We start from the raw sequence: 25,414 nt of genomic DNA on the forward strand, positions 1-25,414 counted from the left end.
ATCGAGTTGGCGTTGGCTGAGCGATAAAACCACCTTAAAGGGTTTGACTGCGTTATTTTATCACGTCTGGACCGGTGGCGATGTAAATCTGGAACCGTACGTTCAAATATACGTGCGCTGATAAATAATCAATCTCGAAGTGACGGTAATTTTACATAGCTGCGCACCAATCGCACACTATCATCGCACCTGTGCATCGTATTACCACGGGAATGTTATATATACATTTTTGCGCTAAATGTTCGTAGTCTATAAGCAGCACGAATCAAATATACGTATGTATATCTGACATGTGTGTGCATCTGACGATTTATTTCTGCATTGAAAGAAAAAGAAATTCCCCCGTCCTTCTCTTGTTTAAAACGAATGGCCGGATGTCGATTTTTATTGCACTTTGCAACGATTAATTAATTCCATCGAATTCTGATTTTATTTTCTATTCAGAATCGTGAAAAATTATGTTGGCGGATATTGTTTTATCGACGACTATTGTTACGAGCTAAATAGAGATCATCGAAAGATTGAGAGCTGTCTGTTGAAAAAGGACGTGGTGTCAAAGGTAGAGAAAAAGAAAAATGTGCTTTAACAGAAATTTATTGTTTCAATACATCACGAATGTAACTTGTGAAAAGGAATAGTCTCCCAGACGCGTTCTGGTGAATCGAGAAGAAGCAAGAGTATTACGTACACGAGGATAATCTCTGATTTGTGAATGTATCCGCGTTACTTTAGACATTTCTTTTATTTTTTTTCCCCTTAGCCGTGATTTATATAGATTTCATAATTGATCTTCGTATCTTTTTCCTTCTGATAGACTATTGTAAAAATCAGAAAGTAAATTCTTTTCTCGGTTACTTTAGTTGTTTGGGAGATACATATATCTCTCCCCTTTTAGAGGAGATATCAATCAAACCAGACGCGAGATGAGTACATTGTCGAGAAGATATTCTCTAAGATGGATAGCATCCTGAAAATATTTTCAGAATATGCTGACAATTTTCATGTAGTAGGTATGTATTTATATCATAATATAATAAGAATGTTCGGAAAATGTCTGAAAATACTATGTGAATTCCCGAAATACACATTTCGATGATTCTGCAGATGTCGCAATCGCAAAAGCTCGGAAAATATTCCGAGAAGTTACAATACAATTCCGTCGGATTTGATATATATGTATATATACAAGTTTAAATTCGACTTATCTCTCGCTACTTACAGAAATGCTCTTAGAAAAGTCGTAATTATGTACGCCTTACGTCCCTCTCTCGGAATATTCTCAGAATACCTTCTCACATCTTCGCGTTGACAGTTCAATATTAACAATACGAAAAGTCCTCGTGTCCGCGCTTGGTGAAAACTCCCTGACGCTTTCTAATTAGCGACGGAATATATAATATCGCGTATATAATATACATATTACACATCGTAATTATATTACGCCTGGGTGCTTCGTCGTTTCTGCCTCTCTCTCTCTCTCTCTCTTTCTTTCTTTGTCACCTGTCTTCTCATATAAATACTTAGCGATTATTTTTTTTTCCACTTACGGGACATTTCATGCTTATGATTAATCACTATCTCGTCTTTTCTGAGACTGGTAGTAGTATTTAACAACCGTACACGCCGCACGAGAACCGCACTTCGCGATAACGTTGGGTGTGTTAAAAAAATAATTGCACTCCACGCTCCAAACATTGATGCCTTATCAACCTAGCGCAACAATAGCTATACGGTAATAATAAATTGATCGTAAAACTACATAACTACATAACTCTCGCGACCGTGCGCCGCGAAATAATTATTCTCACTCTCTCATCCTCTTTCTTTCTTTCTTTCTTTCTCGATATATAAATAAATCTCCTAAATTACATTCCGTGTGTGCGCAAAAATCCGTGTGCATGATATACAGTGGTACGTATAAAAGTCTCATCTCCTTGACGGAAGCTCTTCAAGTCGCAAAACTGTAAGGAATAGGACTATATTGCGAGGTTCTCGTACGGCAATCGAGCGCATCAAATTTATTTGACATATTCGTATAGGATACGCGAAGTGTCCCACGTAAATGAACTTAATCACATCTTTAAAATACAAGAGAGAAAACTTAATTTAATTACACGCGCAATATTTCAAACGAAAACAAAATACCTTTTATATTACCCTTTAACATTGCGACTGGATCATTTACACGACACACCTGGCGTACAGCGTGCTTCGGAAAGACATAAGTCAGAAATTAAACAATAATGGAACCGGTTCTTACAACTATTTGTCATGTTAAATTAATTTACTTTCGTTATAATTTAATTGAATATATTCAGTGCGGTAGATATAAAAATAAAATATTCTGGATTACAGATGCAAGAATTTGAATTTGATAAAGAAATGACAAATTCACATATGTATATCAGAGTTAATGGTAGAAAAATCACAATAAATAATCAATCTTGTGTGACATTTGATATGATAATGAATTTGAGAATACCATTAAAATAAATTTAAAAAAATGTTACACAATCTAATCGAGATTTATCAGAATACAATTAGATCTTTTATTATTCTACAAGCAAAATTTTCGCAATTAACAACAATTTATTGTTTTGATTACAATTAATGTTGAAGCAATTTAACATCCTTTGGAAACTGTAACTCATACTCCTTTTGCGGCGCACGTTGAATATTTTTGTTCACCCCTATCTTAATTTAATATTCCCGATTATTCGGTAACGGTAGTAATATATGATACAACGTTTTTCTCTTAAAAGCTACACTGAAATATTATCCTTTACTGTTTTTTTCCCCTCGCACGTTCGCTCCGTTTTCCCCGCTCAATGGCAGCAAATTAATTAGTCAATAACGCGCGAATAAAAAATATTCGAGACAATTCTTACAACATCTCTCAACTACATCTTAAGAGATCTGCAAACTTTTCGTCATTTTCCTCAGACCATTAGTACTCCGTTAACAAAAATTATATTTCCAATGAAATTTATTTTATTCGGAATTATCTGTCTTTTCTCTAAACACAAATCTTTTTGTGATTCATTTCTACATTTTTATCCCAAGTTTAATAGCAGAATAATTTTCATATAATTTCTGCATTAAACATAAATCTTACATTGGACAAATAAATGGTAAGATTAAACAAATGTACATTTCTAGGAACATATAGTAATTGTTACACGTGGTTTTGTCTTTTTGTTCGTCATAATTGTTCTGAAATTAAAGAAATTCTTCTTTATCAAAATTTTAGTTTATTTTAAACTAAAATTTTCTATTTGCATTTTTAATTTTCTAACCATTCCTTAATTAGAAATATTGTAATGTTTAATGAAAATATTTAGACAACTCAAAAGTCGTGGGTCTGAGGAGATTCAGGCTGTACTCGGAGAGCGCCTCTATCAAGAGTTCTTGCGCCATTCTATATCCTTGTCTTACGTCTAATGCACGATAAAGGTACAGTGATGCAATAGCGCTCTCCTCGAACACGCAGCCCAAGTCGGATACAAAAATGACAATGGAACGTACGAATTGATAATCTACATTCAGATCAAATAACAACACCGGAATGTTCAATCACAGAAACGACAATAAGAAAAACGCACCAAGCGCACATCCAACATATATCCCATACATTTTTCAATCGGAATCTTCGTGTGCCACCTTATACAACGCGAACACCAGCTGATTCCTACCTTCACCAACCAATTACGACGCTCATCACTGTGCATTTTTTCTTCGCTTCTTGGATGGAAAAGAAAGTACTAAAAATTAAATTAAATCAATAACAGGCTTATCGATATCTTAAATCAAAATTTTAATAAATAAATAATGCAACAATATATCAAATTCTTTAATTATTATTAAATTGATATTGGCATTCAGTGGAAGATTTCGAGAACAGCCCCTCAAAAATCGTAAAATGCAAAGTGATAAGTTGGAAAACTTTGAAAGTCGCTGGATGAGTTCAGAGAGCCCTGAAATGATGGGGATAAGGTATCGATCGGCTGCTGATGCGCGATGCGGAAGGAAAAGGATTGTTAATTGTGTCGCCCATTATTGCAAACGAGCTGGATTACTGTCCAATTCGGAGTAACTGCTTCCTCCTCGTGATTTTGTTCGACCGCAAAAAGATGCATTATTCACAGCCCGTGCTCTCGCTTGCGCCTAACGCTTAAGTATGCTCGTCCACAGCACAGTGAGGTCACACATGTGTCTTTGACAAGACATGATATGTTAGTGTATCTCCCAAGTCTTGACTGCGCTTGCTATCATTAAGCATATAAATCTTCTCGCTCGCGTATATCCAGATACATCCTTCAATCCACGCATTACGTGATATATCATGCAAATAATTGTATAATCAAGAGTCGATTTTGGGAGTAAATCAGTTACTGCTAATCTGTCAATTAAAAGTTTCTCCTCTCGTTAACGATTTTTCATTAATATTTTCCAACTGCCTCTTTTTAGTTTAATCTTAGTTTAAGCGATTCTTTTAGTTCTTTAACGTGAACACAGCAGAAATAGTTAAACTAAAGTTAAACTTTGCCGCGACATCAGTTAGAAAGTGTCTTTACTTGGAAATGAAACTTTTCCAATTTTCATTAATATCGGTGCAACTAAACTTGGAAATCATGTCGTCCGTAGTTATTTTGCACAAGTTCTCATTGCATAATACATGAAATAAACATATGGAAGCATCTTTACCTTTCATGTTGAGGCGAACAATCTTCTCCGTCTCTCTTTCTCGTATCTAAATATACGCGGGCAAACGACAAACGCAAGCGTACAATTCGATGCTAGTTCACCACAAATGACAAACAACAATTAAGTACCGTTTTACACAGCCGCTCGCGCTGATGTCGATCAAGAAATCAATCTCCCCTCGCAACGAAGCCAAACGATGATTTACAGAGCCTTGTTAAAAAAAAAAATCCGATCCCACCACGAAAACTCGTGTTACGAATTTAGAGCATGCTCGGGATCAAGGGTTAACGAGCGATATGCGACCCTGAAAAGCGAATCGAAACCTCTCGCGTTACATATCTCGCGTGATTAACCCTACAAGAAACTTTACCCGCGCGACTATTATTCGCCCTTCTTTCCCTTCCCCAATCCCGTCTCTATTTTTAGCACCGTAGAATGGTGCCTCGTTAGCTTTCGAAGGTTGAAAGTACACTTCCCCCCCGTTAACTCTCAAATCGCGCTAAAATCCAACGAGATTACCGGCTGACTTATTATTATTAACAGGCCATCTTACGAGATCTCTCGAGATCATCGCTGTGCCCGGTTTTTCTCTTCTGTTCGCTAACGAGACTTTATCATGCACGGTGATCGCTTCTTGGTGGATACAATGTATAAGCCGTAAAAGCGGAAGCTCTCTAAAGTCCCCTCGAGCGACGACAGCCTGCTTTGCGTACATAATACCCGTGGCTCGGCGGTGGCTAAGGCTCTGAGAAGGATATTGAAGCTTCTTCGTCCTCTTGGCTGTTCTCTTCCTGCTTCTCGCTCCCTCCTCTCTTCCGCACACGCACGCACGTACACACACACACACACATACACGCACTCACGTACACTCTCCTTTGGCACGTCAGCTCAGTATGCTACTCTCTACTCGCTCTCTAACCTATCATCGCGATAAAAAAATATGAGGAATAAAAATATATCACGTAACAACGTTCCCTCCGCGAGAGGAGGGGAAAAGAAGACGAGACCCTCACGCAGCGGCGAGATACTCGATGATACTCCCGACCTGGAAGCGTCTTTCCTCTCGCTATCCCTACCGACGAGTTCCATCTAATCTCTCGTTGATCCTATGTGCACTTCCTGTGCGCACAAACGCCCAGTCATTTTTCATTTTTTAGAGCTCCTCCCGAGTAATGCAGTATGCAAATGACATATTTAAATTTAGTCCTTCGGTTTTACTAATTTAAAAAAAATATATATATTGAGAACAATCTTCAGTGAAACGATGGAAGAATGACAGGATCAATCGACGATCTTGAAAGGCCGTGTCAGTACAGAGACAACTTCTAATTGAGTATAATAACAACTTACGAAGTATTCCTCATTATTCGTGATTCTCACTCACTCGAGCTTATCACTTCCCACCAATGGGCCATACTATATAATATAATTATTTATTGGATAAATCCGCAGAGCGAAGTCAGTTAGGAATAAAAATTGCCGGTGCATTCAGGATCTCGTCTCTTCGTCGATGAATCGGAATTCCAGCATTTTAAAGAATGTTTTCAGAGAACGTCATCGTGTCTCTCACGCAGACTTCGCGGAAATGTCTTTCTCGTCTTTTAGTCTCGCTTCTTTGACGAGCGGCGAGAGCCCCAGGGTCGCGTTTTCGCAGCACAATCGCATTGACCTCGCTAGGGGATAAGCTTGGCGTGCAGGAGCCTTCAGCCGAGCCATGGTAGCCATCAGCTGGGCTGTGGCGGCGTCAGTCTCACTAAGAGCCATGTGTACAACTTTGGCTTTCGCTTGTCGCTCAGCTCGTACTGCAGATTAGCCAACCCGTCAGTGGAGAATCTTTTCTTGCCTGTCTTCAGGAACTCGTACCTGTCATCAAAAATTAAGCATTCAAACTACTACTCAAACTACAAATCCGAAGAGAATTTTTAGAATCTAAGTTATCCCGAATAAAATGTCGCCAACTTCTTTGGCTCACCTCTTCGGATTGGCCTTCTCCTTTTTGTGCGTGAGCATTTTGTAGCGCGCGACGTTTGCCGGATATCGCGAGATATGCAGGCCATGGGCCTTGATGCGATTCGCCATATCGTCGTCCTCGCCACCCCAGCCCCAAAAGACATTACTGAAGCCGTTGACCAGCTGGAAGTGTTCGCGTGACATCGCGGATACGCCACCGAAGAGATCGGCGTAGGGTAGTCTACAAATAGAAATATTAAGTTAAATAAATATTTTCTCGAGAAAATTCTCTAAGAAAAGAAAAAAAATAAACTAATATAGATTCAACATGAAAAATGTTAAGAATGACAGATTTATAAATCGTATTTATTATATGATTCAATTTATTCCTCTTTAATTTACATCCATATTTCAAAATTATTTGATTATATCTTTTTAAATTCAAACTATGTTTTTTTATTTGCTCGTAAATATTTATATCTTTTTAAATTTAAACTATGTTTTTTTATTTGTTTGTAAATATTTATTTAGAATCGGCCTCTCGGCTTCTTACGTAAACATACGGGTGGATCGCATTTTTACCTGTACTTGAATTTGTCCACCGCGACTGACATATGTCTGGGCTGTTCGGGACAAGTGTACAGGTTTCTATCGTCCTCCGGAAGTAGGTCGACATCGTGGAAGATGAAGCAATCGAAGGTTCTTTCCTTTAGAGCCTCTACGTAGCCAACGTTCATGAGCATTGCTCGATTAAAGGCCCCGGTACCTGAGAACGGAACGACATAAATAAATATCGCGTTATATCGCTACGGAGAAATAAGTATTTAAATCTTTCTACGCAAAAATAATAGATAAAATTAATTCGACAATTCTCATTAAAAAGAATTTTAGATTTTCGTCCCTTAAGAACAATTTGACTCTAATTGATTTTAATTGTTTAGAAAATTTTTTAAATTTTTAGAAAATTCCAGCTATATGAATGTTGTAGTTACATTTGTTTGATTAAAATACTAAAGTTTTATCTCGATAATTATTTTGATTTATCATAAACACAACAAACAACAGGCTGACATAAATCACGATCAAAATGTAGAGCTTCTTTAACAAGTTGCAGCAAGTGGAAACAGAGTCGGTGCGCTCGCGAATGAAAATCCACTACGTCTTTCAAGTACTTCATTGTTAATCAAGTTTAAAATATGTAGCATGATCCGGGTATGAGATTTTAACTTCCTTTCTCTTTCTAATTTATGCGCACCTCTTAATTTATAAATGCTGATTAGTTCGACCTACTACAAGCTATCAAAGTTGCTCCACGCTCTCGGCTCGAGGCTGTAGCAAATACTCCGCTCTCCAGCGTGTTTTAAAGGAACTTTCTTGGTAAAGTTGCTATAACGGACTTGTTTAAAAGCCGAAGGAAGTCTTGATCTCCTCCGGAAGGGACGAGGAAGCGGCCGCGTACAAATTGCCGCTGGTATGACAAGAGTGGCTGCCGCCTCGCAAGGATTGATGAAAAAGGGGTTTGCAGGGGGAAGGAGAATCCGGGGACGTTTGCCAAGTCGTCTGGCGCAATTAAAAGTTTCGTGTCTTATCCTGTCATCGCGGTTACTCAAATGCCACGGATGGAAGTGGGTCATACGTAGGGAACTTCGGCAAGTTTTCCTTATTTTCTCTGCCATCCGTTCATCGTCCTCTCTCATCGTTTTCCTCTCTCGGGCTGGGATTCGTGTTTAAGAATATTAAAACAAACTTGAGAGCACAATTAACAAAAGACAATATCATGTTTTAATTTACAATAATTTCTGTTTGAATGGGATTACATTCCAAAACGTCGCTTTCGAGGAAAATTTTACTAAAAAGCTATAGTTTACGTACAGCTTTTTTAGTGAGCAACATTTTGGAATGTAGCCTAGAAATATAATATTTTTTATATAATAATATAACTTTTTGTTGGATAAAAATATGAGCTACATAAATGAATTAGTCAATATTTTTCATTGTTGATTCTAAAGCAGTATAAAGTAATTCGTAAATTAAATTTATCGAGCACACATCGCGATGTACCCTCGTATGTATATTTCCGGCGGAGAAAAAACGGAAGCGAAAGAGCGCGGAAAGCGCTGTGAAACTCAAAAGAAATCTAACTGGAACCTAGTACGTCGTTCGCGTCGCGTCCGATTATTCGAGAACGATTACAAGACCGGCAAGCTGGCGAGCTCTTTCTCAAAGAAGAGAGGCAAAGCCTCAACGCTCTCAAAGCCGCTCTTCTCCGGCTGCATCTCTCCCGTCGATTATTATTGGCTGAATAGACTTCGCGCTCGATCGAATCTCCTGCACTACCGCCGGCCGTACATACACGGAAGACACACGCTGAAAGATAAAGAACGTTACGAGGAGGACCCCCCTCGGAGGAGCGTTTACCAGCCAAACGCGCAGCGCAGCACGGCGGGATATGAACGGTCTTGTTTCTCGCCGGTCTGCCTCTCGACGAAAGGCGTCCTGGCGGAAGTGTATTCCGAGTATTTCAGATATTTCTTTATGCCGTCAGCGCCGAGTAAAAAGGGATGCGATAAAACGGGATGACGGGGGAGAGGGCGGAGGGAGGGGGGAGGGAGGCAGGGGGGTGAACGGAAACGGGAACGCGGAACACAGTGGGCGACGATAAAGAGACGCAGGTGCAGCGCGACTACGGTGAACAATTTCACGGGGAGGAAGGAGAAGGGAATGGGAACTCATCTCTCGAAGAAGGCGATGTTGACCTAAAAGATGTAAATGTTGAGCGATCTAATGGTGTTTCATTACGGGGACGGAGTTCTGCCTTATTTATGACGCTGTCGCATTGACACTCGCATTCCGGAGCGTGCACAATTACGCTCTTTGATAAATTAGAATTGCAAACGGTCGGGAGCAAAACGTTTGGCCGAGAAAAAGTAGACAGACGGCTCTCTCGAATCTTTCGAGCGTATACAAAGCGTCGGATGTCTATAAAAAAAAGGCTCGCAATTGTTTTCGGCGAATTATTGATAAATCTGATCAATTATGAAGATACATCAAGAATTTTTCATTACGTTCTCAATAATATATAAATTATGAAATATCGGTTAAATCGATCGCTTTGTTGAAAGAGAACCAAAGGCGAGGGAGCGCTCACCCCTCGTGAAAAACAAAGCCGAAAGTCAATAGATTTATCTCCCTTGCCCTTATCCCTTTTTAAGGACATAAATCGACCGCGACGTCATTAAACGTCAAGTTCTATAGCGATCGTTTGTAAAGATTGAGACCGAGTTGTAGCGTGACGCGGTTAACTTTTATACCGCACCTTCTTCGCCGATAACAGTTTTTCTCAGTAATATCAAACGACAGAAAGAGACTATAACAAATAGCACTGGAGTTTTTACTTGCGTCGCTACTTATTTAATTATGTTTTCTTGATACTTCCTGTATCTCTCTGAGCATCCAGTTGGCTCCAGTTGCTCTTTAATCAGATTGCGACCAGCTATATTGAACCGTCCGTGCCTCGAGTAATGAAATTCCATTGGTTGGTGATTATCTTTCATTTCCATCAATTTACCGTCATTTCATGCGCAATTATTATCGTAATAATGCGAAGAGAGGTCGCGGAGAAGTCGGCCATCGCTCCGTCCGTGCGACGACGGAGAACGATGGTACGATTAAATGTTTATCAATATCTTCCACCCACCAGTTTTTCCTCTGCAATGCACGATGCCTGGTAAATTAAAACCACGTCTGATTGTCATTCCGACGACGAGCCGGCGACGAAAGCTCGATTCATTTTCATATCCGTTCTCTCCGCGGAGAAACGCCGCGCGCTTATTTATTCATCCGAAAGAATTGCGTCTGCAATATCAAGTTATGCGCTGCCACGTTTGTTCGGGGAGCGCAAAAGGGCCGGCGCGCCGTCATCGCCACGGCCGTCTATCCGTATCCCCGGCAGTGCGTCCGCGTGCATTTAAATTCCCGGAATATTTTTCCCGTTGTTCTCGCCGCATCCGACGTGTCTCGGCTTTCGTTACTTTTATCGCTGGAAAAGTAATTTCTCTCGATTTTTTTTCTGCAGCAGCAGCACACTGAAACGGCAATTGTGCGTATTTCCGCGATATTTCCGCACGCGCGGTTATCGTTTGAGTTCACGTCCTGCGAAGGCAGTTCGAAATTATTATAATTTGCGAAATAAACAAAATATCATAATATTTAATGTTATAATTTCGTTGCCGCGTGAAAATGGTGAACTTAATTCTCGCTTAATTGCATGCATAATAACCGTGAAAATCGTTTCTAATGGAATATTGTAATTTCGCGGAGCCGCGAAACGAAAATTGCAATTTCCTGAATTCAAGAAGATGTCTCACTGTCCTGTCCCGTTCCCGTCATTTTGCCAACGTCAGAAAAACTCGATCGTGCTTCTCGTCGTAATTATCGCGTTTCTCATCGCAATTATCGAGCTTAACGACGGCGAGGTAGCGGATTTCCTTGGTATCGATGACCGGACGGTCGCTGTTAACGATTGTATACAGTTACGATAATAAGAGTCTATCCCGTGCGGATGCACGCCGGTGCTTCCGACAGTTTCTATTCCAGCGCGATATTAATGGGCAGATTTCTGTATCGCGGGAGAGCGCCCGAAGCCGCCGCGGTGGCCGGCGACAGGTGCGACTAATTGTCCGCGAGAGTTGCCCACCACGATAATCTTACCCCTCTTCCGGTAGTATAGACATTCACGAAGGAACGTCCGCTACTCTCCCTGCACTTCTGTTTCACGAAGCTAATATTTAGACGAGTGTAATATGAACACACATCCAGAACGGTTTACGTTTATTTATCTACGTTCATTTAGATCCAGCATTTCTGTGGATTTATTTACATTTTAAATATTTGAATATTAATATTTATATAATTTATACACACAGAGTAACAATCGCGCGGAGAATAGCTATTATTTTGTAATAAATGAATAGATAGATATTTATGTCCGTTCCCATCTAATGATCATTTCAGTATATCCATTTGATATCTAGCAGCAATCTATATAGATGTAAGATTAGAGTATTCGGACAATTTCAAAACGCCGCACATCAACGTTGTTATTATCACTGCAAATTATCATCCTCTATATTACAAGAGAAATGGACAGGTATTTCGTTATCTCTGTATTTCGATTTAGTTTTCGAGCGCAAATTACGTCGTAAAACGGGAAATGCGAAATATCGAAAAAAAAACTCGTGAGATTAGCACATCCCGAGATGGAAAGTCCTCGCCTCTCCGACATATCCCTCGAGCTCTTATATCCCGTATCGAGAGAAATTGATTTTGTTCAGGCCAGAGGGAAGTACGCCATGAATCTAATTTCCTGATCCGCGCGGCGCAGAGTCGTTCGGGCTTACTGCAAACGAAGTCGCGACTTCGCTGCCGATCCTCCTCCCGCAGTCGATCCGATAAATATTCAGCGCGGCACTAATTATGCAAAAGCGAAGTATTCGGTGGCTGACTCCGCTTTAATCCCGAGGCATAGTTCTGTGGAACAGAGCGCGGCGGAGAGCGAAAGAGAGAGAGAGGAGAGCACTTGGAATTTGAATTTCAAAATTGCGGCCGAGGGCGACCGTGTCCGAGCCATTTGGGACAATTAAAGCCGCGTTAATTTGTAAGTGCACACACACGCACGCACACACGCACGCACGCACGCACGCATGCACGCACACGCACATATAAATACGCACATACCGTGTCATATTCGATATGTCATCTCCGATCCGCGCAAATAAACCTACTAAAAATTTTTGTGAACTATGAGAGAGAACGTTACAGAGTTCGTTCACTTCCCTTCATAAAAATATCGCGTGTGAAAACAATATTTTAATTTCGAGCACATACTAGGAGGATTAGGCAGTTATATTTTTTACTCCATCAAATGTATTGCATAAAGTACAAGTCTCGGTAATCCCGACATGCATTAATGCATGCATTACTCCATTTCACGTGTTATTTTCGCATATTTATTTTTTCCCCACAAAATTTACTTCGTTTTATTGATTCGTTAGTTAATCCTTTTACGCGCGCAGGTGCATCGCCTTGACGAATGACTGGTTGGATTAAGCGTCTCTAAACTCGACTTGACGATAAATGGTCGTGACTTAGCACGTACGTGGATCGTAACGGTATCCGCACAACGGCCGCGTAGCGGATATGCGGGTTGCGTTTGCGATAATCATGACCCATCGTCCGATTCATTTTTTGGTGCGACCGCACCTTCGAAAGGTAAACCAAGTGTAAAAACATTAAAAGCGGTATAAATCAACGGTACAAATTCTGCGTGACACTATCACGGTAAGTTTTACTAGCACTTGCTACAAAAAAAATTACACAGACTGGCTGAAATTTAAAAAATTACACTAATAAACTTAAATTCGCGTTTGTTGTTGCGGTACTTCAGCATAATGGCTCAATAAATTCTTATGCAACGTTCTCAGTAAATTCGAGATAATTTGACTTAAAATACTGCATCTGCGTCTACATGGTGTAAACGATATTCATATTCACAGAAGAGAGTGGGCAATATACAGCGCTTTATACTCTCTACTATTTTTTTCCTTTACGGCAAAAACACTAATTTCAGTTTGATTTATACATAAAAATGTTTTCAAAAATTTCTCACGAGTGAATTAAATCACTCTTGCGTCGAATTTTTTAATTGAAAAAAAATATCTATATGCAACGGCGAGAATTTAAAATCGGGTGTGATTTTTTGGGAGGGGATTGTGTATGTACATGTTTGCAGCTTTTGCTGCATATACAAACACGTGACGGTGACTCATGGTGTCGTCGGTATACCGCATTGCGGGAATCACGGGGAAAATGTTAGTTAGTCCCTCGCAAGCTTGCGGGATTAGATAGCGCTTAAGACTGACTTACGCGGGGGCCTTCGAGAGCGGCGCCTGACAGTGAGTAACAGTTCGGCGCATTTTCTAAGGAATCGCGCGCAGCGCAACGGCGAGAATAAATCGTTGCTGTTTCGCCGTAATTAATCGCACCGGCGCTGGTGAAATATCGTCTTCGTTAAATTATCGCGAGAATTCATTGCCCGGCGATCTGCCGTAAATTAACGTCATTACGACATAATAGCGATCCGATTGAAATAATTTCGACGACGACGAAGTATCCTTCTTTATTCGCTTCGGGAAGATGGTACAGGATGGTAATGGCATTGTATTATCCTTATTCAATTATCGCGAGAAGATTCATTTTTCATCGGCGATTTGCAGCAAATTAACGCAAATTGGAACGTAATAGCAATCGATTTCAAATACTTGTGCAATAAAAAATCTTTTCACGATCTTTGAATACAATCGTCGCGCAATTCTCCTGAACATTATTTCCCGACTCGTCGGAAGCGAACAACGAATAAAGACTCTTAGATATTTCTGTAATAAAAAATTCCCATCCAGTTTATTTAAAGAAAACATTACAAAGAATTGGAGTTACAAGAAAATAAATTATTATTCCATTAATATTATCTTTCAGATATTCGACACTAATCCTTATTCATTTGATGTAAATTGATTAATATGTATTTGCCGTAATATCTTCCTTGATAGATACGATTTCATTCAATATTTTTCGCTACGAAACGTGTGTGACCGCGATAAAAAATTACGAAACAACCGTCTCTCTCTTTCTCTCTTTTTTTGTATATTCATTTGCATACCGAGCGGAGAAACGCGAATGAAATCGGATTTAGGATTCCATCAGGAATTCCACACTCGAAACTTTCCAACGGAAACCATATTAAATTGCACTGACATTTTCGAGAGACGTTCCGAATGCATAGTAAAATGGACGCGCGTCGGAGGTAATATTGCTCGGTTAAACCGATTTGAGATCGTTGTTTGAAGTGGCAAATGAAGATATCAAACGCAGAAACGATATATGAATTTTAAATACAATATTCGATTCGCTAAAATGCGAATAAGAATACAGGCTAATCCTTCTCCAATTTCGCTTTAATATCGACAAAGACTCAAGTTAACATTAATTACATGCGGCTTATTTTATAAAGGAATTGTTAATTTTTGAGCTTTCTGTCGACGTGCGTTAGAAACTCGCGAAATACGCGACGTAGTAAAATCCTGCACTTCAATGCCGAATCGGATATTATCTAGCGACAAATTTGTTCACATTGTTACGAAACTTCCTTCGCATGTAATTTCATTGTGCATCATATACACACCGGAAGTGTACAGAAGCGCTGCGTGGAATAACAAGAGAATTAATCACAGTCATATTTTGACGTCTCGCATACGCGGTAAGTAAACAAACTTAGTCGAGCAATTTTAATGAAGATAAATTGCCAGGCTGTGCTCGCACAGCCCTTCAATAGCCAAGATAAATCGCATTTTCTTAGGCGAATGAATAGAATGATAGATTCCGCAGCTCGATTGAAGAAAATGGTATTATCTCCCCGTAAGATAATTTCCCTTGCATTTTCATTTTTTCCTACGGTTCGTACCAGTCGAAAATAACTCTCCGATGACACCCAATAAATTGCTTAGGTTCAAACTTTATTTTCATACGTTTTTCGGATTGTTCGAAATTAAAGTTATAATTTATTCAAATTAAATCTTTTATGCTACTCAAAATAACTCGTTAATTATATTCTTCCTGTATTAATTATTATTATCTATTGATTTGCAAAGACACTAATTTATAAATATAGTTATATTTCTAATTACATATAATAATAATTATAAGGGGGATGATTTAAAGATCTTCCATTCGAGATATGATATTCATATCCTTCATCTTTCTTTCGTGTTACCGCGGTAGTCGCGATCTGCAATCATCTCAACCTCACAGAGCACATCGTAAAAGCAGCCCATAACATAATTCATAACCTGGTGATTAAGATTTAAGGAACGTAATTACGATGTAAAGCCGATGTCGGGGCGGCCGGCTAGGAGAGAGGACGCTTTTATGAAAACGTATCTTCGCACCGCCATCATTAAATAAACTAACAGAGAAACACACTCGTACTCCGCGCTAGTTACAAATTCCGAGGGTTTTTAAAAATTTCATTAAAAATATAATCGGCGTCGGTGTCGGTGAAATTATTTCGCGCCGTTTCTCTCGAGAGTCCCGCGCCACGGTCGGTCGGTTACTCGAGTCGCGGAAAGGCAGGGCGTCGGTGAAAGAGCGGGAAATATAGAGAACGTACACAAATTTAATTAAAAATTAAGTCGGAGAGCTTATAGAGGCTACGACGGAAACTTTGTAACGGTCTCTTTCGTTCGAAACGTCCCGAGACTCTTGCTCCTGCCTTGCATTTTCCTCTCGGTTCGGTAGGAGGATCCCTCCTGCAGTCTCGGGGAGACAAGCGGGAAAATACGCGAGCAAGAGGAACGTCCGCTAGACGGCAATAAATCGTAGGGAAGTATCGGCTTACACGCACCAATGAGGAGGAGAGGCTCGGAGAAGATCGTACGTTTATATTCGCTGTGCGGAAACAAACCGTGTGCTCCGAAGGATGTTATCGAAACACCGGAATGCACACGTCAGTCGCGTATATTCAGGAAGGATGCTCAGATCGAATAAGAATTTACGGTTCCGATACGCCGAAATATCGTTCAAACAGCGATTCGTAACTGATCCCTTCTTTTTGAAAATAAAATTATACGTCAAGTTTATATCCTAGGAACATAACTTCGGTTCATTCATTCGAACAACTTCAGTATTTAGTTCTCAAACTTCGGTTTATTCATTTATAAAATTTTATCAGTTTCATCATTCGTCACGCGTGTTTAATTTAATTAATCATTAATGTGCGAAGATTAACTTATCTTCTTATCTCTCGAAATCAGTTCTGAATTCTCTCGAAAACGACCGCAAAGGGATCAAAATGTTCTCGAAAACTTTCGCAAGTACAGGAAACTGCAGTTACGCTGAAACTTTCCGTGCAACGAAAACGCATTTGCAAGAGACGAAGAAACGAGAGCGTGCGATCGGTCACAATTTGGTTGGAGACGTTGGAGTTTCACTCACCTTCCTGCTCGATCACGAAAATTTGATAATCGATCTGCTGGCGCAGCAGGATCGGATGCAGATTGTAGAGGAGGGTCTGCAGATGCTGCGGTCGATCGCGAAATGGAATGATTATGGCGACGCGATGCCTGGCGACGCAATCCGCAGGCCGTCCTGTGCCACCCTCCTTCACCTCCACGAATGACCTCTCCATCTCGGACAGCGATGGCGGTGACTTACTGACAAGCACCGGTCCAACTAGAATCCAACAGAAAAGATAGGGTTTAATTCGAAAAGCGCAAAGGGAAAAATATACAAATTTATTCTAGACATTTTAATTAATTACAAATTTATTATTTCACTTTTATCCGATGGGGATTGACTTTATAATATCTCCGTTAGTTTCGCGATAAAAATAAAAAGTTATAACAATTTCTAATATAAATATCAAGCGTTAATAAATTTTCTGTATTTATATTTTTAATATTTGCATATTAAAAATATTTTAATCTGTTTACCTCTATATTTCATTCCCGCGCGTGGATTCGGGCGCAGTAAATTTTACGTGAAGCACTTTTAGATCAAATTCGCGATACGCGGGCTATAAGTTTAATTTTAAAAATCCTCCCGGCTGATTACAGATCAATATCTCTGGCAATTTTCTCACTTACCCAAATTCGGTGGGATGAGGGGACACCGTGGCACTGTCGCGTTGCTGGTCGCGTTTGCCACCGGAAGCTCTCGCGTGGTTCCGCCGCCGACGACCAGGTTTCTGACCGGCACCGGCTCGGATTTGGATGAATTCGTGAGGCCCTTGGCCAGTATGGGGAGTATCGTCGTCGAGGAAACATTGCCACCCGCGGCTAAACTTGGTACAACGGTCGCTTGACCATATATGATCAAGCCACGCGGATGAGTTCTGTACGAGCGATCCGCGTATCTGTAATGCAAAAGGAAAAAAAGGAATAAGAAATATGAGGATACGCATGTAAACAAGCTAAAAATTCTATTGAAAAAACCTATGCAACAAAAAAATCAGTCATTCAGTCTGACTAATGATAGCACTTTGAGCAAAAGTGGCTGATTATCGATGCAACTTTGTACGGTGATAACATTTGCATGTAATTATAACTCGATATCACAGCTTTACTTCCTCTTTCGCGCGCGCGCGCGCCTTTCGCGTCACGTATAATCTGATATTAAACGTAAAACCACATTAATGCTAATTGGCGATCGATTTACATTAGCGAATCCAAAGTTAATGTCGAGCTCGCGAGTATATCGCTTCCCGCATAACACGTATGCATCCGGGAGCCAATTATTATCTATTGATTGCACATCGCGGTCGCTACACACAGCCATTACAAGGCTGACTGTGCAACGCCTCCGTAATTCAGAGAGACCGATGTCCAGAGATTACAGGACCGATCGACCGTCTAATCGCGACAGAGATTCGTGCTACGAAGAACAGAACTTGTAACTTAATCGAGTCCAGCGTCGTCATTTACATTCAAATTGCTTTCAAAACAAATTACATTTTTATTTTCAAAGAGATTGCAAAGTATACGAATACTCTAAATTGTGCTTTCTGTGATCTCAAAGAGTTTCTCTTTAAAAACGATCCTTCGGCTATTTCCCTATAATTTTATTATTTATAAGTCTAATAAATAATAATGTATATTTCACTAATTTATACAAGCACGAACAGTAACATATAAACCAATTAATTTATTTTAATGTATAATAGAAAGAAAAAAAAATTTCATATAATTTTTCGCTGCTAAAGTTATAATTCAATATCGCAGCAATAAAAATATAAAGGCTTCAATTTAACCTATGTTAAATATAGCGTATATTTCAAATTTTTCTGAAAATTCCTTTTAAATATTAAGAATAACAAATACATTCAACTTATAAACAAAAGCTAACTGGAAAATATTTAGTAATCACTTTGAGTATATGACTTATAATTACAAAATTTTTAATGAAATCCTGACGCTACCGCGCCAAATTCAAGTTAAATCTTTAACTAAAATAAGTAAAGATTCATAAGGATAAAAAAGTATTTCTTCAGTTGAAAAAGTCGGTAAAATATCCGTGGACGCATAAGACGATCTCGGGAACTGACAAAGCCGAATTCAATAAAGTAAATGCCATTAAAAGCTGTATTAAATCGTGGAAAGTCAAGAAGACGACGATACATCCTGTGTAACGACTCGCTCGTAGAATCTCGGAGAATTAAACCGGATGTCGACCCATCCGGCGGCATTTCCTTTGCTCATCTCGCAAAAATTTCCCGACCTCTCTACCTCGATGTAGAGAGATCTCCCAGGAAATTTGATGCGGCGGCACGGCCTCGAACTTTAAAAGCGATTTCCTTGTGCCGCGAGCGTTTACTGCACCTTTGCACCAGTTTTTTTCCTTAATTCTGGGTCTAGGACGAGGCTATATATCTTCTAACTCAATTGCGACAGCAGTTTGCTTGAGTTCCACATAAATCTTCGAGAGCTTTTAATCCTTAAAAAGAAATAGAACTTGTGAATTTCGAATTGTTGTATCGTGAAATTCGCTTATAAAATTACAAACTCCTAAAGCCTAAAGTCAACCGAAACTGTAGAACTTTAGAATTTTTAAGAGAAATATAGTAGTTCTATGTTTGAAGAAAATCGATACTGTGTAATGGTGATATTTTACTATACATATATTTAAAATAAAACTTTTTAAATTCTATTTAAGATACATAATTATAAAGGCAATAAAAAATATTCGAATTTCGGTATGTCTACTTCTTTCAACTTATTATTCTGTCGAAGAAGATTTTTTATTATCCCTCGTTTATCTTCACGTCTTTAAAAAGACAGACTAATTTTTCCAGTAAATTGCTTCGATTATTTTACGCGAATCTTAAAATCGAAAATCAAACGGGTACCTCGAAACGTGAAATACAACAAGTTTGCTCGGGCCCCATTACCGCTCTTGCGTCCTTAATTCACTTAAAGTTTACGACGGACCGAAGGACGCGGCAAGAAATTACGACGGACTTGATCCACGCAAGGCGACCTCCTCTTCTCTCGGTTGCCTCCTGATGCGCTTCGTTCATTCCTCTCTCGTCTTGCAACGAGAGCGTCAGCGAATTTCCCCGAGTTTACGAGCCGGTCCGCTTGCAGTTGCAATTTCCGGGACTGCCGGCGGCCACCACCGCTGCGACTGCAATCCGCAATCTAACGTCCCACCCTTCCTCTTTCAAGCACATGCAACGGATAGGTCGCTACGTGCAAAATCATGAGACAGCCCGCGCTCACGGTATTCCTAGTGTCTGTGACAAAGGCCCGCGATAAGCTAAATAGGGAATCAAAAGCGCGCGACACCGTGGGTTTTAGTATATTAAAGCTCGGTATACCATTCGCCGCAGCTACACACATGGCGTCATGACTATGAAAGGGAAACTACGCGAAATTAAATTTTCCTTTTGCAGCAAATCCTGAATACATCTGAAAATTTACAAACGCCAGAGTTTCAGGATAACAAAACTTATCTCACAAAAAACCGTTAAATTTTAAAAGGAATTCTAAATTGTATCTACTTTTGTGTGTAACAACACAAAAATAATAAAGCGTAAAAGATATATTGCGATATTAGATATAATTAGTAATAAAATCATTAAAACAGAATAAAAAGAAATAAAAAGAGAAAAACGTAAAAACAATTATATTGCGTTCACTTTGATTTCACACGGTTGATTTTTTTATTTTATATCCAAAAGAGAAAAACTAGATTAAGAGATATCACCCATTGCCTCTCTATTTACGTGACAGTGGCTTAATCAATTCCAACTGATCAAAAAGCTTGCTAAACGAAGGTCGTTTCTGTCGTCACGCCGTTTACTTTGCGTCACTTATTTTCATTATTTTCGCCGTGGCGTAACTTCAGTGTTGAGCGAGCAAAGTTTAAACTGCGGCTCGCTTGCAGAACGATTACATGAAAACCGACGAAGTTTACGGGCCGCAATGTAGATCGGTTCTCACGAGAAGGCATCTCGCGATAAGGGCCGATGCGAAAGTTGCGGCAGGTGTGTGCAGGTGGATTCTATTTACATGCCACGTTTTCTCAACGTTACGCCGACGGCGAGCCTGTTTACGAAGATTTTTGAAGCCGAGATAGAATCAACCTCCGCAATCTCGCGTGATGAGAAAATTTACAATCTAATAGAACTTGCAAAACAGAGCAGACTGCATCAGAATCAACGAATAATTATTTAGAGAGAATATTAATTAAAGCATTAACTAGAGTAAAGATTGTATAAATAGCAATATATATCTGAATTATATCAAATATAATAGCAAATATAATAATTATAAAAATAAAATTTTTAATATTGAAAATTTTAGAAAAAAAGTTAAACCTCTTCCGCAAAATAAAAAATATTATTATTGAAAAAAATAATCAGAAAATTTCGTAGATATATGTGTATATATTTATTAAAAAACATTTACGATAAATATAACATGAAAATTTAAGGAAGAAATATGTTATCTCTTTACAAGGAAGACACTTTCGTCAAACCACGTAGAAACGTACAAGTTCTCGTTCGATCACTTAAGTCAAACAACGTTGAGCGCGGTTAATACATTGCATTTTCGTGACCGTTTGGGAACATCGTGTACTGTTGGCATTTCTTTTTATTTTTTTGAAATTTAGTTATTTTATATGGCACTAAATTTATTTATTTTATATCCTATCTTGTTAATATATTAACTATTACGTATATTATAAGGATACATGTGTAATATATGATAAAAAGATCTTTTATGTATATAGTCTAATAACCAATCATGTTTTCTTCTGCTCATAAAACAATAATTATGTTACAAATTCCAATAGAGAATTCATAACTCCAATAACGATTCCATAACTCAGATATGCCTCTATCCATCTCAGCTGCGAAATAGTTTCGATGCCTCGTGATATTTCAGGAAGGTGGAGAACGCCGGTGGTATCGAGCGTCATCTCGAATTTAATTAAATCCACTTCGTACCGCCTTGCACATCCGTTTGGACCGGACGGGCTAGAAGCGCACATCTAGAGAAACGGGCAAGAGCGACTAACGATTCAGTTGATTGCGAGACTTAAGAGAACTCGGCGCTCATGACGATGAAACTCGGCGTCGACGACAAACAATCTAGACGATCAAACGAACGAGCTTAAACCGTTCGTGCCAGGATTCGAAATGCGTGTTCGATACTGTCGAGGATTAATTTGTCCCTGAAGTGTAATGAGTATGCTAAGTGGTGTGTAAATATCTGTAATATGCGGGCTGAGGAAATCTTTTTTAAGAAGATTCACAAGTTTAAACGTTCTGCAAATATATTAATATATTAAATAATAAAATACAGCATTAAAACATTTAGAATAACGTTAACTGAGTACATATTTCATTTTAATTGGATTTATTTCAGTAGAAATTAAGGATCGTCAGTATGCCGTAAACAATCGCTTACAAAATCTTTAATGACGGAGTTAAGAAGATTATTTCGACAGATGGTGATTTCCCATTGAACTTTCCTGAGGAATATTGACAACTGACTAGATAAATAGCTGCATTTAGATAAACCTTAAGATTGATTAATGTCTATATTAATTCAGCAATGAGCAAACTAAGAGCATCTACAATGGCGATTGTGATAAACTTTTATGAGACATAAAATTGAAATATCATACAATACTTTAAATATAAAAATTAAAAGGCATAAGAGACAATAATAATAGATATAATATTATAATAATAGATATTATAGAGCACCAAGATCCGCTCTGACCGCTGTTGGCGCTTTCCGCTCTTCATTGCTAATAATAATAGATACATTCACCATTATATTATAATGTTCATTAATAACCATTTATGAATTCAAAGAAAATAATCATCGCTTTTATATATGTATACTGATAAGATTCAACTTAAAAATCACAGTTGAGATTAAGCTAAGTACACGATGAGAATGGGACACGTTGCGAATGTGTCTTCTTTGTGCATGTGCAGTTATAAGGGAGTACCGATCCGCGGGAATTCGGCGGAATTCCCGCCACGTTCAGAACGGCATAAATCTGACGTGACTCATCCCGGCCGTCGATATAGGATCGACCGCGTGCACCACCACCTGGCGCAGAAATACTTTGCCGGCTATGCAGCAGCCGAATCGGAATTTCCACAGAAATCTTTCCCCTCGCTATGTAGCGACACGGAAGATATCCTCGCAATGAAGCGGGCACGCGGAAAACGGTGCGGAAAGCTCAGCGAGACTCGCCGATACGTAAAGATATATTTCTCGATATATCTACGTGACAGGGATTTTTAAAGACGACGCACGAGCGACGCGACTAGTTATCATCACGACAAAATCGTGAGGATCGAATGGATATTTTCCAAGAAAACGCATTCATCTAAGAAAACAAAAAACATATGCAAATATAGAAAATGAAGCTTTCTTAAATATATTAATTATATTATTATATATTGCAATACAGTATAATCTTAATTAGAATCTATGAGAGTAATTATTTCAACAATTATAAATGAAACTTAATTCATTTATTCACTTTAAATTAATACATATTAATTAATACATATTATTAATTCATCAATAATAATATTATTATTAACTGAGTATTTGATTTTAATCTTAGCTGGATTTTTTATTTCGGTAGAAATGAAGGATTGTCAGAGTGCCGCGGTAAACAATCGCTTATAAAATCTTTAATGGCAAAGTTAAGAAGATTATTTCGACAGATGGGGATTTCTCATTGAACTTTCCTGAGGGATAAATCGTTGATCGTCTGTCAAGGGACGCTTACGGCTGACAAGATATCCGATAACGGCAAAACCTCCCTGCTGTCTTCGCGATAAAATCCATCTCTCGTATCGCGAAGTTCTCCCGCGCCACTTTTATACCGGTTCCGATAATTTCAATTTTTTCGAATTTAGCCGGATATCGAGGCGGAACGCCAAGAGTTTTGACGATGATGCATTTTTAACATCTGAAACGACGCGCCGGTTCACGCTTTCCGGAAGAAGCGACGGAAGAGGAAGAGAAGGAAGGAAGGAAGGAAGGAATGTCAGGAATGACGGACTCGAGAGTCCTCGGGGACGCCGAGGTCGTCAAAGCGTGAGGAAACTCCACATCGATCGGCAATGTCGCGCACGGAAACGTCCGCTAAAAGTTTGACAGGATCTCATACTCAGAGTCTCGCCGCAAAGTGGAAGTTTCAGAAGGCAGACAGGGGTTACGGCAATAGAATAGAAATAAAAACAATGCTTCTGGACGCGCCGAGAAAGCAACGTGCCACTGCAACTTTTCGTACGTCGTAGTCCCTACTGTTAATTTATTAAAATTACAACGATAGAGGTAAATTAAAGGTAGAGGTAAATTAAAAACGCTTTTATCTCTAAGAGATTTTTATCCCTGCTATAAATTTTGCTACTAGGATAAAAAAAAGTTCCAGATATGTCCTGAGTTTGGATAAGAAATCGAATACCGCTGGGGGAAAAAAAAGAAGGAAAGGGATTTATTGATCCTGTCGGCCTTCTCCTGGCGGCGGGTCAATGTTCGAGACATGATCAAACAAGTAATTTACGACGTAATAGGGTTAATAGAACGTGATAGAGTGCTGGGCTTATTACCAAGAAAAAAAGGGTCATAGAAGATATTTTTTTTCCGGGATATCATACGAATTAGATTCTCTGCAAATAAATTAGCTGTCTCTTTCTCTGTTATTCTAATTAATTAAATTAAAATTGGAATTAATTTCTTGTACATTTAACTAAATTAAGCAACAGTCTCTCTCTTTCTTTACTATTTACAACCTCGAGATGTAATTTACAAAAATCTATTCATTTTTATTAATATATTCGAAAAAAGCTAAATTCTGACTCTAACCTTATCGAAAATTCTATCAATAAAATAACGGTGACAGCACGTCGGTACAAATGTTAACATATTTGCAGTTTTAATTCAAATCCGCCCGTGACATAATTCGGAAATTTCACGTCTCGAAGGAAAGTCACGTAGCGGGACATGTCTGATCCGATGTCTGATATTCTCCGATGGCGATATAACATAGACGATCAAGACAGCTAAATCCGACGGCGTGACGAGACTGCACGCTCACATAACTCGGTGAGGAATTTACCAGGGAATATTCTTGACTTCCGGTATCCCCAGAGCCTTCGTCCGATGGGATAGTATGACATTAAGACGTATTAATGCCTGCGTCGAATGATCGGCTCTTACTTTGGGCATCGAAAATGTCAAGTCGACTTCGTAGAAAAAAAAACTAACACGATCCCGGTCAAGAAATAATAATGATGAATGATCGTCAGAAAGCTTTTTATAATTCACGCGCGTGCAGCCAATCTATACGCCAACATAAACTCTTCGCTAATAATTCACAATACTCCAAGCTCGTGCACATTGAAATGACGAGACGTGCATTCACATTGTTAGATTATCTGAAGCAGTGGTTCTCAAATTCGCACAGGATATTTGCATTAAATGTAAAACGTTCCAAAAGTATCAAAAATTTATTATAATTAAAATCATCGGAAGAATTCTCATTTCAGAAAACAAAAGAATGAAAAAATTCTCGTTTAAAATATTCAATTTAAAATTCTGCTAAGCCGTGAATGTTCAAAATAGTATTAAAAATGTAACAAAGCTACGACCAATAATTTTTTGAAAAA

The 25,414-nt window shown here is 38.9% G+C and overlaps 1 protein-coding gene across 4 annotated transcripts in view; it reads right to left on the reverse strand.

Moving 5' to 3' along the window:
* Nucleotides 1–576: 576 nt before the first annotated feature.
* Nucleotides 577–25,414, reverse strand: part of LOC105454649 (beta-1,4-N-acetylgalactosaminyltransferase bre-4) — a 114,041-nt gene continuing 89,203 nt past the window's right edge. For all 4 annotated transcript variants that reach the window (XM_011697418.1, XM_011697419.1, XM_011697422.1 and 1 more), the window contains exons 4-8: nt 17,352–17,620; nt 16,702–16,938; nt 7,237–7,420; nt 6,677–6,895; nt 577–6,567 (exon numbers count right to left, since the gene is read on the reverse strand). In XM_011697418.1, the coding sequence (XP_011695720.1) occupies nt 6,429–6,567; nt 6,677–6,895; nt 7,237–7,420; nt 16,702–16,938; nt 17,352–17,620 (1,048 nt within the window). In that variant the 3' untranslated portion in view covers nt 577–6,428. The remainder of the gene's footprint in view (nt 6,568–6,676; nt 6,896–7,236; nt 7,421–16,701; nt 16,939–17,351; nt 17,621–25,414) is intronic.

The sequence above is a fragment of the Wasmannia auropunctata genome, unplaced genomic scaffold, assembly GCF_000956235.1.
Source record: "Wasmannia auropunctata unplaced genomic scaffold, wasmannia.A_1.0 LD335977.1, whole genome shotgun sequence".
NCBI classification, from domain to species: Eukaryota; Metazoa; Arthropoda; class Insecta; order Hymenoptera; family Formicidae; genus Wasmannia; species Wasmannia auropunctata.